General features: G+C 39.4%; 1 protein-coding gene across 3 annotated transcripts in view; it reads right to left on the bottom strand.

Annotated features, from left to right (window-relative positions):
• Positions 1 to 20,406, bottom strand: part of NELL1 (neural EGFL like 1) — a gene marked incomplete at both ends in the record, with an annotated part of 883,126 nt that overhangs the window by 215,579 nt on the left and 647,141 nt on the right. For all 3 annotated transcript variants that reach the window (XM_082845633.1, XM_082845634.1, XM_082845635.1), the window contains one exon: positions 10,010 to 10,105. In XM_082845633.1, coding sequence (XP_082701759.1) covers positions 10,010 to 10,105 — 96 coding nt within the window. The remainder of the gene's footprint in view (positions 1 to 10,009; positions 10,106 to 20,406) is intronic.

Genomic DNA, 20,406 nt, shown 5'->3' with positions numbered 1-20,406 from the left:
AAAGCGTGCGATTGACAACAATAATCTTCTCATTCTTCCCAAGATATGTCATGATGACAGTATCGTGGCTTTGGAGACTAACACAAAAACTTAAAGAGATTCTTATTAAAGAATCTATTTATTCAACAAATGTTTTGGGCAGCTGCTATGTGCCAGGTGTTGCCCTGGTCCCTGGAAACACAGTGACAATAAGATAAAAAAACTCTTGCCCTCATGGAGTTTATATTCTGGCTGGGCAGTTGGACCAGACAAAACAACATTATCATATCAGAGAGTGATATGGGCTCTGATGACCATAAAAGAGTGACAAGCAGGAAGAGATGTTATTTCAGTTAGGGGTGAAGGTCTTCCTGAGGAGGTAACACTTGAGCAGAAACCTAAATGACATGAGGGAGCTGACCATGAAAATATCTGGGGGAAGAACATTCCAAGCAACCAAACAGTAAGGAAACCATGACTGGAAAACAAGGTATTCAAGTGAGGGGGAGCACAGTGAACAGTGAGGACAGAGAAGGAATAGGGAGTGGGGCTCAGAGCATGAAGAGTCTTGACCACTGTAACGACTTTGACTTTTATTGAGTGAAAATGGAGAGCCGTGGAGGGTTTGGAGCAGAGAAGTGTCTCCATCTCACCTATTTTTTAGCAATGTCCCCTTGACTACCATGCTAAGAAGAGATGATAGCTGTACAACAGTGGATGGGAGATGAGTTAGGAGGCTCTGGCCATAACCTAGATTAAAGATGATGATGTCATGCACAGGAGTGGTAGTGGTGGAGATTATACAATGTTTGGGTTGCAAATATATCTTAAAGGCAGAGCAAGGATTTGGATGTGCTGTGCAAAAGAAGGAAGTCAAAGACAATTTCAAGGTCTTGATCCAGAGAATGGGAAAGGGTAGATTTCATCATCAACTGGAATGGGGAAGACGGTGGGAGGAATATTTTGAGAGGGAGCAGATCATGAGGATTCTAGATAATTAGAGACCCTCAATAACCAATCTTTTCCATTATAGGCACACCTTGTTATATTGTGCTTTGCTTTATTGTGCTTGGAAGACACTGTGTTCTTTACAAATTGAGGGTTTGTGGCAACCTTGTGTCAAGCAAGTCTATCGGGACCTTTCTTCCAACAGCATTTGCTCACTTCCTGTCTCTGTGCCACATTTTGGTAATTCTCACAATATTTCAAACTGTTTCATTACTGTTACATTTGTTACAGTGATCTGTGATCAGTGATTTTTTTTCCTTTAATTTTTTTTTAATTGAAGTATAGCTGATTTATAATGTGCTAATGCAGTGATTTTTGATGTTACTACTACAACTCACTGAAGGCTCAGATGATAGCATTTTTGAGTAATAAGTATTTTTTAATTAAGGTACGTACAGTGTTTTATTGAGACATAATCCTACTGCATACTTAAAAGACTACAGTATAGTGTAAACATAACTTCTATACGCAAAAAACCAAAAAATTTGTGTGACTTGCTTTATCGTGATAATCACTTCATTGCAGTGGTCGGGAACTGAACCTGCAGTATCTCCGAGGTACGCTTGTATTTTAATTAATATCAGATATTGGCGATCAACATGTAAGCCTGTATGTGTGTTACAGGCAGAGAGAACATTACAGGCAAAAGCTCTGAGATTTGAAAAAAATAAGGTGCATTTCAGTGACCAGAGTAGTTTAGAATGGGCTGGGATTTAAGATGTATGTGGAGGAGAAGGAGGAGATAAAGCTGGAGAGGTAGGCAGAGGTCCAATCAGGGAGGTCATTAGATATCACGCTATGGAAGATGGACTTTATGTTGTAAGCACTGAGGAGGTACTGAAAGGTTTTCTTAGCAAGATTAATAAAATAATCTTCCAGGATCTCCCCTTATGGACTCAATCTTCTTGGCTAAAATTGTTGCCTCCCACAGATAACTTCAAGGTCTCTATTAAACTGGAGAATGTCTTAAAACCACATTAGCCCACCGAGCCTGGAACTTCTTATCTTTTCAACCATCACCAAAATGAATGCATAGATATTGCTATTTGATTCATCATATTTTGGACCCAAGCGAACATCTTCGGGCAACTACCTTTTCTAATCAGTGGATCCTATTAGGAGAGAGTGATGCAAATTGCAAGAGTTTACATTCTTTTTCGGCCAAGCTATTGGCTTCAGTTAGGCTTTTTCCACATGATCTACAGTGCATTAAATACACTTGGATCGAAAGAATTCTTGGATACTAGTTACCGGGGAACATTTGTAATTTCTGGGCTCCAGTCGGTCATATTTTTACAGAAGCCTGGATTTCCTTTCTGTTCAGCCACTGTGCTTCAAGTTACAAGGGTGTTTGTATTTCCCAGGGCAGAGGATTAAAAATGAGCCTATGAACCAAACTCCTGACTTTCACAGTTCAATAGTACGAGCTTGCCTGGTGGGGGGAGGAAGAACCATTTGTCATCTAAATAGTCAGGAATTATTTTCTGCATTACTAACTAGACTAGGTAATCCCTAATAGCTTTCACGTATTTGATGAGGAATGCCAATCCATTAAAAAGATTGGTGCCCTTTACTTTGCTTCTGGAAAGCGTGCTGACAAAGCTACTGGAAATACACAAAATTTCTAGACTATACTATTCTTATTAATGGCATTCTTGTTAATGGCCTTTCTGTCCTCCATCCCCAGTATAATACATTTTTACTTTGGTGTCTTTTAAATTAGATTTCAACTGGAGCCATTACAACTTGTGATCTATAAAATGAAATGACTGGACCATGTGAAATTTAGGGTCCTTGTGTATACTCATTTATTCATTTACCAAATATTTGTTGAATTCAAACATAATAGGATATTAAGACTGGACTTTTCCTATGTTAGAGTTCTGACACATAATAATGCTATGTTTCAAAGCTGTATGCTAGACTACCTTTATAACACTTGCAAAAATCAGCAGTGCCTACATTAACCATTAACCATCTTCTTACATTAACCATTAACCACCTTCCGGCTCTGTAAACAAAGACCTAGAAATTTAGCAAGGGATGGTGATGAGGCCAAAAGTGAGAACTTGGTTAGAGAGAGAGATTTGGCATGCTTCCAGTTCCAGGTCACCCTTTCTTTTCTTTTTGCAGGAAAGAGGGGGAAGAACATCCTCTGTCAACTCATCCCAGGGTGACAGTCTTCAAGCATATCTAGAAATGTCCCCTGGATGGTTAGGGACAAAGCAAATTATATTTGACTTGCACCCTAAGAGCCTAAAAGTTAATGCGTGGGTCTGGCACTGCCTCGGTCACATAGCAGAGGAAAAAAAAAAAAAAGGCCACATTAAGAGAGGGCTGCGCTTGGACTGAAGGAGGGGAAAAGTGTCTGCTTTATTGGAATCCTACAGAAGAGCATCAGAGCGTCACCCTAATCTTATGTTAATCTTGCAGAGCAAAGGAGCCACAACAGAGAAGTGGCCTTTCACAAGCTCAGAGCTACAGAAGATCAAAGGGTCGTCATGTCAAGGGAACTTCGTTTGGAAGTAATCCGTGATCAAAGGCCCTTACCAAAACACCTCACCAAGGAAGAACCAGCAACTGCGCATCACTCGTCCAGAGGGCCTCAACACTAGAAACCCACTGTACTGGTTACGTGAGACCTTATTCTCTTTCCCACGAGATTATCTCACCCAGGATAAGATTCCTGACCCCTATGAATTTTAAAAGACGATACTGAAAGAGGAAAAGAGAAAGTGTCCACATCTCCTCAGTGCAGACTTCTCAGACTGTGGCAGGGACTCTACCAAATGCCTTAAACAGACTATTTCATATAACCTCACAATAATAATATGCAATAAGTAATACTGATATCCCTTTTTTAGTGGCGAACTGAAGCTTAGAAACATTATGTATATCTGATCTAATCTCATCGATTCTGGTAAACAGTGGAACCCAACCGAGACTGACCTAGAATGACGTCAGAGGGTGTGTTCTTACTCCTATTTTGTTTATTCTCTTCTCACCTTAGGTGCAACAAAGATGTTGAAAGGACTATATAAATCAATGCCCATCATCAAGTAGGAGAGTACGGTTTATTACTCACAGAAGAACATAAGGTATTTAGCCTTGCATATAATCTGTTAGATTTAATTGCCCTTGAACACAGGTAATACGAGCTAGAGGCAACAGGTTATTGGAAAGTGTGTAAAATTTGGATTCAGTCATGCATGGGTTAGAACCACAACTCCACTACTGACTGGCTGAGTAACACTTATACACATCCTCATATATGTTCCCTAGGGTGGGACTAGTTGCCTCACAAGAAATAACAAATGCAAAAGGTTGGGACTCATAATCCATGGGTAGTGGGCGGATACAAGTTTCGCTTCACAGAGGCTACGTAATTCATGGCAGATCGAGTAGCAGAACACAGGCCTCTGTCCTTCCGTCTAGAAGTCTTTACACTATCCCAGGCTGCATCTTTATAGTCCAAATCGCTGTTTGTGAACAGAAGGCATAGCTCCCTACAAGTATATTGAGATGACTTGAAAACTTGCTCTGTACCAAGGAGATGAGAATGAAAAATGGTTTCAGGTATTTTTCCAGATGTCTGAAACCTGGCAAAATGGTGAGCCTGGCAGGACCATGGACAGGGTTTTGAAATTGCTCCAAAGAGGTCTGAGAGTTCAGTGACAACTCCATTTTGGAGCCACTGAGAAGTGTGTCAGATCTTTAGTTCAATTTCTCCATCACGGCTGAAAAAAATAAAGTTGAGCGGGTGGAATTGAGAAGAGGAGGGGAACGAGATACTATAGGTTCAGCAGCTGAACCCAAGGCTGAGCTGCTTTAAACATGAATGATCTCAGTGCTGGTGGGTTTGGGCTCCTCCCATTCTCCAGCACAATGCCTCTCCTCTGCCATTCTCTATTTCTGGAAAGAACCAGTGCAAGGAATAGTTCCTCAAACAAATTTATACTCATCTGACTTCAATGAAATTTTTAAGAGGATCTGCATGTCTCCTTTTTTGGTGGGTTCAACTGGATGGGCAACTCAGAGAAACCTCAACTCCTAGTACTTCTCCTTTGTATGATGCCACAAAAATCCTGCTTACTCTTTCCTGGGCACCTGTTAGCTACACAACAATAGCAGCAACGTTAATAACAGAAGCTGCTATTTACTGAGCATGCGCCATGTGTCAGACAGCCTGAGAACGCTCGTGCTAAGAAAAGTTAAATAACTCTCCTAACTGCTGTGAATTTGCACTAATTCTCCTCCCAAATGCCCTCCCCAGAGTCCTGTTATACCTGGCAAGGAAATATCCTCTACTCCACTTAGATAATGGAGCTACTATCCACCCTTGTAAAGACTCGTACAAAAATTTTCTCCATGACAGAGGTGAGCAGAGCAGTAGCAAATAGAACACTGGTAGAGCTCCATCAAAATTGGAGCAAGATTTAAAATTTGGAAAAATAGACAAGTTCTTTCTTCTGACCATTCTTTTTACTTGGTGGATGGACAATATACTCAGGGTACATTACTACCCTCTGCCTATATATCTACAACGCCCTGAAGCACAGGGAAAAAAATAGAATAAATTATCCTGCAAAAAGTCGTTTCCCTTTAGGAAAGGTTAAAAGGCCCCCAGTCACTGAGAAAAATGAAGTTCTTTTCATGAATTTTAAATTCTCTTTATGTTAAGCTTTTAAAAAATCATTTCTTATTACAAATATAATTTATATTTATTGTAGAAAAATTAGAAATTTCAGATAAGCAAAATAGAAAAAAATAACTAGAAATTATACTGTGAATGCACAATACTGTTCAACTTTTTTGCTATTTATTGATTACCCAGAAATAGAAACAGACTCACAGGTACAGAGAACAAACTAGTGGTTCCCCAAGGGGAGAGGGCTGGGGGAGAGGCAAGATAGGTGAAGGGGATTTAGAGGTACAAACCACTAGATATAAAATAAATAAGTTACAAAAACATAACGTACAACACAGGGAATATAGTCAATATTTTATAATAACTTTGTATGGAGTATACTCTATAAATATGTCAAACTACTAGGCTGCACACCTGAAGCTAATATAATATTGTTAAGTCAACTATACTTTAGCAAAAAAAGAATTTTCTAATTACAGTAAACCCAAAGTACTTCTAGAACTCCTGAAGAGATGCTTTAAAAATGATTTTCTGTCTCCTAAAAAATGCTTATATTTTATACTTAGAAATATAAATATTTATTATAAATATTTTATATTTTAATATTAGACATATATATAAATTTTTAAAAGCCTGCTCAAAATGCTGCTAAACATCCTACAGTGCACAGGACAGCCCTCTGCAACAAAGAATTATCTGTCCAAAATGTCAATAGTGTCAAGGTTAAGAAACCTTTCATTAGACAAGCTTGCTACCTTATATTTAATCTCTACTTGTTGCTTGCAAATTTGCTTAATGCTAAGTAGAAAACATTCACTTCTTAGAGGATGATCCTATGCTATTTTATGGTAAGTAACATACCTCTGGATTTAGTGTAACTCTTTGATTTTATATTTGAAAAGTCTCTAGGACGAATCGTATTGTTTCATTTTGTTTTGTATTTGGCTCCTTTACGTCAGTGTGGCATGATATCCTTCTAGCTCTCTAGGATTACAAAGAGATTTCACTGGCGGACCTTTTCTATCCTAAGAGTAACACAACTACTCTTCTTACTGGCTCTTCACTCATCTCTCTCTTTACACATCTCCATGTTAGATGTGAAACCAAATCAAAGCTAAGGGCACAGAGAAGGAACAAAGGGTAAGAAAAGAGCCAACGTAATACGTTGTCCAGAAACCAAGGGACGTAAAATGTTTGCTTATCTTGAGTGGGGTTATAAAAAGTGTACATTTACTAAAATCTTATCAATATAAAATAAATGCAGAGTTGTTCACCTCTGTGTTACACATCAAACGTGAGTGGAATTTTCAACTTCATTACGTTTCAGATAGGCATTTTCTTTTTCAGTGATTTAGCTGAATATACTTGAATCCTGAAAGGCTATCACAAGCAATGAATAAAACCAGTAACGGGGGGCGGGGGCAAAAGAAACATTTTTAAAACTAAATGTAAGTGGATTCTATATAGCTCAAATGGGACCATTTAATTAGCCCTAAAATTAAAACAAACCAAATATGACATTTAATGTAACCATGCCATTAGACATTCACAATGCATTTGTATTTCCCCTTTGCACCTTGGGTCTCAAGGTATCTAGCATCACTATTCAATGTCAAGTGGAATTATTTAATGTTTATTGCTGACAGTGAGCACCACAAAATAATTCTGACAAGATATGGAACAGGTTTTTAGTGTTTGTCCTATAATTCACCTAGATCCCTTGCACACAAGTGATTGGAAAAACATGTACTTTACGCTATCCATAAAAAAATCTCACAGAACTAGAATATTGGCCAATATTAAATGGAATGGTTTTGCTACAAATGGAGGACAACATCACATACAGAGAAACCTTATTTTATTCTTTTTTTTTTTTTTTTTTACCTTATAGCAACTGTATAAGTTTTCAAGAGTAAGTAATTCTCAATCTCAACTTTAATATTTATCTAGGAACCAATGACCTGCCAATGTCTGTCTTACTTTTGCCTCTGGTCTTGATTTTCTCCTCTATCTCGCTTTTTCCTGTTCCACATTATGGACCAGAATGTAAGCACTGATTCAATCAGCCGCTTATTGAGCAGAGCAAAGGAGAGAGGTCAAATCAGCAAGCCATCAGAAACCATAACTGATTCTTCCTGGGCTGCCACTGACTCAGGCCCTGGTCTAAGATCAATGCTCTCCTCCAATGCTTTATGATGCAAAAAGAATAAGAACTTTACAGTAGATACTCTGGTTAAATATCACTATGACAATATAAAAATGACTGGTTTATAACAAGCAACCCGAGGTGCTTGGTGAAAGTGCAGGCTCATGGACCCTCCCCCAGATATTCTGATTCACCAGGAGCCCAGATTTTACAGGCAGTTCAACATTATCCCTTTGAAACACATGCAAGGGTTTAAAATGTAGTTTGTGGAATACAAGTTGAGTTTTATTCTCAGTTCTAATACGGGCTCTGTAGCATTGCTTAAGTTACTTAATCTACCCAAGCTTTAGTCTGCCATCTGTAAAATGAGCGTAATACTATCTATCTCTTTTGTTTGTTCTTAATATTAAAATAATCATTTAAAAGGTCTCATGCATAATTAGTACATGATAAATGGTACATCATTAGTAATATTAGAATCCCTCACCATCAGCATTACCATCATCACCATTCTGTCTCCATTAATTCCTGTATTCTAATTTTAGGGAAACATAGCAGTTTTGGAGGAAATACTGAGAAACCTTTAGATTTTTTTTTTTTTCATTTTAGAAAACCGAATTAAAATCAAATGCACTGCATTATGGTTATGTGTGCTAAGTTACTTTGCTTTTGACAAGAATCCTTCAGTTCCATGTGATAATTCTCTCATGCTGCTCGGAGGCAGAACTTGGCTCTATATGTCTTTTTTTTAAAGACAAACCAAGTAATTATTATTTAATAAATGTGACCTGATTTGTTGATAATATCACAAAATATGAAAACAATGATGCTCATTGTTGATTTCCTTGTTGAATAATTTATGTAGTTAAATTTTGACATGTTCTTAAAAGGATCAGGCCGCCTTATAAATACACAGGCAGTGCAATGTAATATGTCAAACGAGTTGGGGTATAATAAACAGGCTCATTTAAAAAATTTATTATTTAGGGCTTCCCTGGTGGAGCAGTGGTTGAGAGTCCGCCTGCCGATACAGGGGACACGGGTTCGTGCCCCGGTCCGGGAGGATCCCACATGCCGCGGAGCGGCTGGGCCCGTGAGCCATGGCCGCTGAGCCTGCACGTCCGGAGCCTGTGCTCCACAATGGGAGAGGCCACAGCGGTGAGAGGCCCACGTACCACACACACAAAAAAATTATTATTTAAATTCAGAAACCTTTAACATGAAGGCAAGGAAGCAAGAGCTTTGCTTAGATCTTTGGCATTAGCTGAAAACATACTCCCCCTCATCTAATAATAGGGATATGGACTATAGCACCATATTGCCATCGTGCTATGCTCTACTATGAGAAGTGTCCAGTGTGACATTCCAGACTCAGAAACACATAAAACAGTGATTTTAACCTAATGAAGCTCATGGGAAAATACAATGAAATACTCAATTTCACATGGCATAAACCTCTTGTTTGCACTGATACATACACTGCCACTTTGGCACTGAATGTCGATTTCATTTACACACAGGTAGGAGGATTTCTCCAATTAATAAAAGAGCTAGATTTCACCAAATAGTGCCCCGTGTAAACACTACATTTACTGCAAATAGAAAGCTGTACATAATGGAATCTTACCAATACTAATTGGCTTATATTATCAGGTCGATGAATGATAATGTTCCTAGTAAACCAATATTATAATAAAATCCCAAGCACACCAATAAACCTGCTGCTGGGGTTATTTAATGTGCTTTTACACAAGGAGCATGTGGTTCTCATTTAGATTCCGTGGGTGCCGCAGATTGCTAGAACTCCAGTGGTTGCCTGTGACGCTACCCAATAGAGGATTAAGTGGAGCTGGTCAGTTTGTCAGCCTTTATCTCTAATTAGCACACTAAAAATGCACACTGCAAACGGAGGTAGAGAAAAGACTCGACCTTGCTAAATTAGACACGCTGGAGGGAGGGCAAATGAAGCTCTATTTTCAGAAGGAGGATGCCTATTACACAGTCATCAAAAGGTACCCAACTTTAGGAGAGCCACACCCACCATCAAGACATAATGTATTAAGTCAACCCGCAGTACTATAGCTCCAGAGGAAGAGCCTCCATTCTCTCTGAAGCCTAGTCTCTCTCTCTCTCTCCCCCCAACCCCAACACACACACACACACACACACACACACACACACACACACACACACACACACACACAGAGACACACGCCAGATGAGGTTACCTTTCTCGCAGCGGCTTCCTGTGAATCCAGGAGGACAGACACATTTGTTAGGAGCCACACATGTTCCACCATATCTGCAGCCCTCTTCGCAGAATGCTGTCACAAAAAGATAAGGGATTTCTCTTAGATAGAATGGCAATAAGGAAATTCATGGTAAATAGCATGGGCATTGAAACAATTCTTTCATTGTTGCACAGGGAATACATATCTATGTTGACATATTTAAAAGTCACGGTATACAAAAAGAAATAAATGAAATAATACCTATTTCACTGGTTTACATCAGATCAATTGAAATAATGGATATAAAGTATTTGGTGCTAAATGGTAGCTGGTATGAAGAGCTCTTACAGTTGCTATTAGTATGATTATTGATATATTTGAAATCAAAGAATCAATTGAGGAGCTAGAAAGGACAGGGTTAGGATAAAGGCAAAGGCATTTAAAATACTGTTTTGTAGATACTCTTTCTTACTAAGCATTTTTATTACAATAAAAATACTTTTACAGTTTTTTAAAGATTTTCGGTAGTCAAAACAATTTTGAAGGACATAATAAATTTAACTAAGTGCTTACTTTTGAATATTTAAGATGTTTCCAACATTTCTATAATAAAAACAATGCCTTGTCCTTATAGACAAAATGTTTAACACATCTCAAATTATTCCTTCAGGGAAAGTGCCTCAATGTACAAATCCTATTTCAAGGGGTATAGACTTGATAAAGCTTTTTGATAAACATCGCAAAGTCATCCTAAGGCCATCTCCGCACTGCCCTGCTAGCCTTAGATTAGTTCCCCTTATTACACACTAGCAGAGCATATTTCCATGCCCCTTTCCTTTGCAGTTTTAAATATAAATGTTCATTTACGCATAATTGATTACCATCTCCTCTTCCATCCACTGGACTGCGAGACCTATCGTGGCAAGTACTGTGATTATGTTTGCTCCCCGTGGCACCATAGTCTCAGAATCTGAGGCCACAGTAGATGCTCAAAAAATATTTGCTGAATGAATTAGTCTGTATTCTGCAGGTTGTTCTGACAGGAAAACACTTGTTCTCACAGCTGTGCAATAGTTCCATCTGAATAAGTTATTGTCAAACCCTGCTGGATAACCAATAATTTTGTGTTCTTAACCTGCAAAATTTCTCATTAATGAAGATGACTGCAACTTGTTAATGCAGGATTTCTTTTATTCACATGAGAGCTCGGTGAGCAAATGTTTTGATTTCTAATTGCAGTTGGAAAATGTCACCCTGGAAAAATGTCATGGTTATGTTTTGGCATCATCACATAAATAATATGGGTCTAACTTTAAAAAGCTCCATTATGTCTTTAGATAGCTGAATGCTAGTTCAAGTAAATAGAACTTCTCACAATATTGTCATTTTCCACATCATTTGATGTCCCTTGGATGATTTAACATTCTGTAGTTTAGCAATTAATTGTGAGCTCCTCTGTTTCTGCCAGAGGATATATAGTGTGTATCTTGGTATTCGAATACCATTTCCTATTTCCAGCATCTCAGTACCCTGAGACTAAGAAAAAAAAGGTTTAGACAATATCTACCTTGGTATGTTCATCAGAAACCAAATGCATATAAATATATGTATACAAATGTATATGAAATCTCTTGTCCCCCAAATCACACATTGTGGGCTCTGGTGACAAACATTTCAAGTTAGGTATTTAGAGTAGAGCTCTGCATCGAAGTTAACAACAGAACAAGAAAAATTTTTTGCAAGCTAAGAATGACAGATGTAAATCTGGTAAAGAAAAGTTTCAAGCGGCACCCAAAGAAGGTAGGGGCTTGGAAGCAGGAAGCTCAGTCTGGGTTTCTTTGTGGCACAAACAGCACTTGATCCAGATCTGTGTACACACATGTGCGCGCACACACACACATCAGCAGACATGGTTAGGAGACTTGGTGTTGTTTTATAATACACGTGTGCTCTTGGTTTACTCACCTCTTAAACAGAAATGATAACAGATTTTGTGAAGAAAGCATATGTTTGTGATGTTCTAAGAATGTGCAGATAGAATAAATAGGATGCCATAAGGATAAAATGAGTCAATATTTGTAAGGGACTTAAAATAGTGTTTGGCACATAGTGTTAAGTATTTCGTAAATAAAATTAATTGGTTATGACTGTGAAACTTGTACAAATTGTCTAATACGCAGACAACATAAACCCATACTATAAGGTGTTGAGCTTCACCAAGATGGGTTTAAGGCAACCCTTGTTCTTTTTTTTTTTTTTTTTTTTTTTTTGCGGTACGCGGGCCTCTCACTGTCGTGGCCTCTCCCGTTGCGGAGCACAGGCTCCGGACGCGCAGGCTCAGCGGCCATGGCTCACGGGCCCAGCCGCTCCACGGCATGTGGGATCTTCCCGGACCGGGGCACGAACCCGCGTCCCCTGAATCGGCAGGCGGACCCTCAACCACTGCGCCACCAGGGAAGCCCACAACCCTTGTTCTTTGTGCTTGATTTAGTTTCTCAAAAGAGTAGTAGTAGCCCTTATCATCAAATATCAGATAGGTGTTACTGTTTCCAAATAAAAATGGTGAAGTGGGGACTCAGAAATCAAGTGCCCTCTGTAAGCTGCACAGATGATAAGCAGCAGAGCCAAGATTCAAACAAAGACTTGTTTGGCTTCAAAGTCTTACCTCCCCTTTATAAGATACAGTGCGGATTCCCCTGCAATCTGGTATTCACATAGGCAGGTTTATTCCCTTTTTGAACAGTCTCATAAGGGCTAAGGGAACTGACTACAAATTGGAAGAAAACAATATCTCCCAAATTTCACACATTGCATTGAAGAAGGGGTGTAGGGAGCTGTGCAACTTCATGCACCTATTACCTAAACTCCATTTTTGTCCATTTTTAGTCACATTTCACCCAATTGCACATACTGCTTCTATTGGAACTTATCTGGAATAAAGAAATTCACTGCCTACTTGAACCTTAGGTAATATGCCAAAAATTTCAAAAAAAAAAACACAAAAGCAAATTAAAAAGGAGCATGTCATCCAAAACTTAAGCTACTCTGGAGAAATCAAGATCAGTGCGAGTTTTCTTTGAAACCTCATAAAACATCAAAACACACTATTGGATCCTAGTCTAAAAATTGTGCACACATTATTTATATCTGGATAGGCCCTTCTGGATCAACTATGAACCTAGCATTCCTTCTGGTACTCATAGGACCTATAATTTGCACAGCATTACTTAGTTGATGGCATAACCAGAACAAGAAGCCAGGTCACCTACTATACCTCTTTCTAGCTTATGAGAACACAGGATGGTAGAAACCACATGGTCCAAATCCTTGCTCTGTATTTATTAGCTGTGTGACCTAAGCAAATAATTTCACTCCTCTGGACCTCAGTTTTCTCAAGAGCAAAGCAATAATGATAATAATGAAAACACCATGCTGTGCAGGTTAAATTAAACTACCAACGTAAACCACCCAGCACAGGGCACTGCAAGTGGAATAAGCTTAAAACTGGATGTGACTGTCTTAACTTACCACCAGGCCTTTGCTTTTCCAAATACCAGTACCATACCGCACCAGTTCCTCATCTAGATTCTGGAGATGCAGCGGTGAAAGATCCCTATGCTATGGTACTTATTCTTTAGTAAGGGCTAATTGTCCCTCCTTCGTTGACTTGGTGACCCCAGCAGTATCATGTGGTTTGCCATGGGACTTGGAATCATAGCTCTTTTGCAAGCTCAGAAGAACTCAGGCACCATGGGTGTGTCACTCCTTTGTCGACCACTTTCTAGATTCCAAAGTATGGCTTGTAGACCACAGATATTCAATGAGATTACAAACTTGAATCTGTCATTATAATGGCATTTGTTATTAACTGCTACCCTGGGGGAGATATTGGATCAGATCAACTCTAAAATGGTATGATTCTATTTTTGAAAGGACTCTTCCTGCTGCGCAATAAAATAAATTAAAAAATTCAAAACTGAGGGAGTTTATCCAAAGAAAGACTACTTTTTTTTTTTTTTTTTGTGGTACGCGGGCCTCTCACTGTTGTGGCCTCTCCCGTTGCGGAGCACAGGCTCCGGACACGCAGGCTCAGCGGCCATGGCTCATGGGCCCAGCCGCTCCGCGGCATGTGGGATCCTCCTGGACCGGGGCACGAACCTGCATCCCCGCATCGGCAGGCGGACTCTCAACCACTGCGCCACCAGGGAAGCCCAAGACTACTTTTTATATTTAAAAAATTCTTAGCATGTGAAACAAAACTTGGACTTTAAGGGGAACAGAATGAGAAACTGGGCTTGCGGATGCCAGGTTTGTGGATGCCTAGTATTATCACCATGTGCTCAATTTGACAAAAATAGTTTTACACTAATAAAAAAAGTAACAGCCCTCCAAGTTCTAAACACTTGGTGTGATACTCTTAAAGTGTAACTGGCATATATTTAGTTTCTAGGGACACCCTGTATTCTGAAAAAATAAGGAAACATATCAACACCATCTGGTAGAAGTAAACCCTTTTCCCTCCCTCCTGGTTTCCTTGAGAAAGCATTTTCCTTAAGCTCATTTCTGCCCTCTCTTTGCCAGCTTTGCTCATTCTGTCCCTGGGGAGGTAGAGAGAGTTATTGTATTGGTAAATTTGGAAACAATATATATCAGGATGATGTCCCTTGGGTGGGAGAAACAGGAGAATGGGCTGAGAAAAACTATCATTAGGAGTGAGTAATATTTACATTTCTAGTTTTATTTTGGACGGTGAGTTAGGAGGTGTGAATTTCATTATTAAAAATAACTGTCAAGATATCAAAATAAATAAAAGCTGGCCACCATGGACCAATGGTTACAAGGTATCATAAACCAAAGATTATAATTAATTTGACTATATGCACCTAAATTCCAAAGGGGGGAGAAAATATTTAACATCTGGTCACGCTCAGTAAAACTCCATGCCTACCTCACTTCTCTCTTGGGAGTGAGATGCCTTCAAATGGTATCAATTTTCCTTACTTCCCTGATGATGCCTTTCTCCCTGGGATTCAGTGGGTAAGCTGGTCTTATTCTGTGTTTATTCTTAGCAAACCAGCTTGACTTACGGACTTAAACTCGTGTTCTCCAATCCAGCCTTGTCAATAATAAAGGTGAGATCACCCCCCTCCACCATGTCTGCTTTTTGGTTTATTCCTCACCTTGTTCAGAACATAATATTTATCAAAGATCCCCTCAAACATTTTGGTTGTTACAAGATGGCAGGTAGGGTCAGTGTGCTACTGGCATTTGGTGGGTAGAGGACAGGGATGTTGCTAAATATCCTGCAATGCACAAGACAATCTTGCAGAGCAAAAAAATGATCTGGCCCAAAACATCAGTAGTGTTGCAGGTGAGAAACTCCACTCCGACTTTACACAATTAAGTCTATGGAGTACCTCCATGAGTAAAATTAGGTTATTTTAATCCCTTTTTGCATCCTCCCAAAGTCTCCCCTCAAGGGTGTAAAATATAAAGGTAAGAGTGAAAACCATCCAGATAGCTACCCTGATATATAAAACCAAACATCCAAATGTTTGCAGTTCTCACTTTTCGTATCATTCTGGCCTCAAGCACACAATATACTGCATAACTTAATATTTAATTATTGGCCCCTAAATCACCTTCACTCCTATCACTTACTATTTGTGTTTGTATCTGCGGCTCTGCTAGCCTTTTCCACTCTTCTTTTCAACAGTATTAATAATAATGACAACAATAGTGACAGTCAATTCCATTTATCGAAGACCCATTAAGTACCATATAGACCTAATATTCCATTTCATCTTTACAGCAATGCTGTGCATTTCTCACGCCATTCTCCTTTGCAGATGAGAAAGCTAGCTTAGAGAAGTAAGGTGAGTTATCAAAGGTCGCACCACTACTGAGTGGCATCCTGGGTTTCAAGCTCAGAGTCCTAACAACGTCACTAAGCAGTCTCCATTTAGGGGTTAGCCACCTACTGTGTGTAGACAATGTGCTGAGTGCTGAGAAGTCTAAAAGGAGACATGAAAATGGCCTCCATGCCCAAGAAGCTCACGATCCAGTAGCAGAGAATGGCACATATAAAACCAAGCACATTCATATGTGATCTGTGCCCCTGTAGCAGTACGAATAAAGTACTGAGAGAACGTGGAGAAGAACGTGATTAACTGTGCCTGGTGCACCTGGGCAAAGCTTTGCAACAGAGCTGGCATTTGAGCTGGGCCTGGAAGAAGGAATGGGATTTTTGCCAGGTGGAGAAGCACAGGAAAAGAGACAGTTCAGGTCATGGTTTTGTCCTGCAGAAAGGTAACAAATAAATGAAGAAAATGAACAGGTGCCGATAGCTCACATCAAGGTTAGAGACTGAACATTAGAACAGAACACAGTAAGCCATGTGGGGAAGCAGGGGCGTTTTACAATCTGCGAGCCATCCTCTCCGTCATGCCATCTCTCATCTACTTTCCAGATTTGTTACTTACATTAAGGTACAATACTGTCTTGCCTGGGTAGCTGCATATAGACTTTTCCATTTTTCTATCCATTATTCTAGTTGGTTTAAAACAGTGCTTTGCTGATCTTTTTTATTACACTAAATAGTTAGCAATAAGTTTTACATCAGAAACCCCATACGTACACACACAGACAACCAGAAATATAAAATGTACTCTTAGTACGTGTAATGCGTTCTGGTATTTTCTATCATATTGCCTTGCATTATACTGTACTGTACTGCCTTCCATGTATGGTATTGTATTATATTCTGTTGTACGTAATTTATAAATGCAGCTATGAATCGATGACTTGCTTTCCCAACCCACTAAAACTGCAGTTTAAACCATGTACTTCTTTCATACGTTCTTGGTGATAGCCACATTTTTCTAGTCCATAGCATTTTGTGATAGGATGTGGGCATAGAGTCACTTTTAGATTAACCTTGAAATCTTCACATTGAGATGTTGGTTTTAGCTCTAGAAAGACTGAAAAGATAAGAAAATGTCTACAAGTGTTATTTTCTATGGATGTAGTTACAACTGAGATCATATGGCCTGCAAAGCTGAAATATTTGCTCACTAGGCTTTTATAGAAAATCTGTTACAGAAGATGAACTAGACAGGAGTGGCATAGCTTGAAGAGAGAGATAATGCATCCTTCTGCACTTGGGGGGTGCTATATATGTGTTTCTATAACTGGACTATGAGATTCTTAAGGGCCATGGTCATGTTTATTGCAACTCTGCCTTCCTCTATATCATCCTGAACTCTGGTGATACTGAACCCATATTTCTTGGTAGAGTAATTTAATTATAGAGAGAAAGTAAAAAGTTTGAGAAGACAGTCTTGTGTACAAACTAACTATATCGTGAAATTTGAGATAAACATTTGACCGAGTCAGATCATTCCAGCTTTACAAATTCATCAGTCATCTACTGTGTGCTTGACACCAGATACTCTAAACAGATATGATCCCTGTTTTCCAGGATCTGGGATTCTAACACAAGGATTCTTCCTGAGGGCAATATCCCCCCTCCAGGGGATATCTGGAAATGTCTGGAGACATTTTTAGTTGTTACAGCTGGAGGAATGCTACTGGTGGGTAGAAATCAGGGATACTGCTAAACATCCTACGTGCACAGGGCAGCCTCACAACAAAGAATTATCCAGCTCAAGATGTCAGTATGATGAAAGTTGAGAGAAGACAGTCCCTTAATTTAGTAATTAATAAACACTTATTGAGTACCCTCTGTACCAAGGATTATTCTGAGAACCAGGGCTCAGACAGACAGATAAAAACATGTCAACATATGGGTTTATATTCTAGGGGGAAGATACAGAATAACAAAATAAACATGTCAGTGAGATGGCAAATTAGATGATGACAAGTGTTATGGCCAAAAATAAAGCAGACCAGGGGAATATGAAGTACACCAGCGGGGAAGGTTGTAATTGAACAGGGTAATCACGGAAGGCACTAAGACAGTGGCATTTGAGAAAAGACCCAAAGAGGAGAAAGAGTGAGCCATGCAGTTATCAGGCGGAAGAGTGCTCCAAGCAGAGGATACCACAGGTGCAAAGGCCCTAAGGAGCAGACTGCTAGGATCGCATAATGCTTTACAGATCCTAGCAATACACAAAACCCAAAGGAGGCAGAAAGAAGGAAAGGGTTGTTTCTGCCTGGAAGGTCAAGAATGGCTCCAAAGAAGAGCTGCTGCCTCAGCTGAATCAGAAAAATAAATAATAAACCATCAGGCAGCTTGGGGCCAAGGGTGTTAAAGTCAGGAGGAAGGAACAGTGTCTGCAAAGGTATAGAGGCATGGAGCACAACTGAGTAGAACGAAAAGAGGCTTCAGCTGCCTGGAAGAGGGGCTGTGAGGAACGAGGAGTGGGGGGGATTAGCTGGGATATCATGAACGCAGGATTTGTGCTACTTCACAGACAGGCCACTTCTGCTCTGCCTGTCTCACCAGATACACTGGTCTTATGAAGGATTTGGGACTGCCAATATTATCTTATTTGTCCCCAACTCACTTTCATTCAGAACAAGAGTGGTCTCTTTCTTAGGGAGGCAGAATCAAAATATTGAATATGAATTCATTTTTATGAGTTTCAAATCTCTGAAATGTAGAACTGGAAGAATCATCTAAAAGGAGAACAATTCAACAGGAAATTACTAAGAACTTGGGAATGAGGGATATTCAGCCCCAACCATGTGCCCCTGGGGGGTGGGGTCAATCACTGACACATCACCCAAACAACCGGGGTACCTCGGTAAGTCTTTCAGGACCACCTATGGCTCAGTGAGCGGTTAAGAGCATGACTCTGGAAAGAGAGACCTAGGTTCCAGTCATGGTTCCAGCCCTTTCTAGCTGGTTGATTTCTTTTCCTAGCTTTACTGAGATATAATTGACATATAACATTGTGTAAGTTTAAAGTGTACAGCATGCTGGTGTGATACGTTTATATACTGCAAAATGATTACCATTGTGATTATTTTGGGAAAGTTCCCTCATCTGCTTGAGCATCAAACTTCTTTCTAACTTTCTTTCTAATTTTTATTTTTTTATTGAAGTACAGTTGATTTACAATGTTGTGTTAGTTTCAGGTGTAAAATGATTCAGCTATATATATATATGTATATACATATATATATATATTCTTTTTAACATTCTTTCCCCTTACAGGTCATTACAAAATATTGAATGTAATTCTCTGTGCTACACAGTAGGTCCTTGCTGCTTATCTATTTTATATATAGTAATGTGTATATGTTAATCCCAAACCCTTAATTTATTCCTCCCCCCATTTCCCCTTTGGTAACATAAACTTGTTCTCTATGTCTGTAAGTCTACTTTTGCTTTGTATTTAAAGAAAAAAAAAAAAAGATACAAATGAACTTATATTCATACTCCTTACCTGTATAACTAGGTCACTAAGAGAACCTACATCATACTGATATTACCGGGCTTAAGTAAGATAGTGCAGGTAAAGTACTTGACATAATGCCCACACATCGTAAGCACTCGGTAAATGTTAGTTCTTTTTAAATCTGTCAATCTCTTTCTCTCCAGGTTAATTAATATAGTACAGCATTTTCTTTCAAATATCAAAACTCTTCACAGCCTACCTTCCCTAACCGGTACACAAATCGATGGCAGAGTTTGAGAGCTTGTTGAGCACTGGAATCAATAACAAAGAAAATGATGAACAGGATTAAGACAAAAACCCAAGAAGAGGAACAGAATGAGAGATGGTGTTCAAATTTCCAAAAGCAAAATTCAGGAAGTTAGTTCGGGACTCCCTACAATGTACAAACTAGGGCAACAGTCAAATTACGTCTTTGCAACAAAAACTCTGAAAGCAATTCAAAATTTGGTGTTCAGCGTTTACTGGAGCATTAGGAAATGGGAGCCTGCAAGCGCTAGCTGTGAAAAGCAGTTGAGGAGAAAGCCTGGGGTGCGAGGGTCAGAAGGTTCCCTGCTGCACTGCCATACTGGAGCCCAACACATCTATTACCCCTGGTGGTCACAGTCTAGAGACTTTAAGAAATAAATTCCAGCAAGCTCTCCCAGGAAAAATCACTATGTGATTTTTATATAACCGCATGGAATTAGACGTTAAATCTTGAGTGAGATACAGATCCCAGCTGCAGTGACAGAAGCTGGGTAATTCGGGTGGACCCAAGTTCTCAAGAGAGCTCTTCAATTTCCCACCTCCATCTTGGAACTTGAACAGTTTCCCAGATTTGTAAAGAGTTTTATGCTTTTGTTTTAGAAAGTCCTTCATAAGAATCGTGAATGGTGATTTGTAATGGTACCTTCATTCTGTAAATGGGAAAACTGAGAGGAGAGAAGTAGATGACCTGCTCAAGAGAAAGTTAATTAGGAAGCAGAGACA

Source organism: Leucopleurus acutus (assembly GCF_964270905.1).
Source record: "Leucopleurus acutus genome assembly, chromosome: 8".
NCBI lineage: Eukaryota > Metazoa > Chordata > Mammalia > Artiodactyla > Delphinidae > Leucopleurus > Leucopleurus acutus.
Note: the sequence above shows the minus strand (reverse complement) of the source record. Positions and strands in the feature narration are given on the sequence as shown.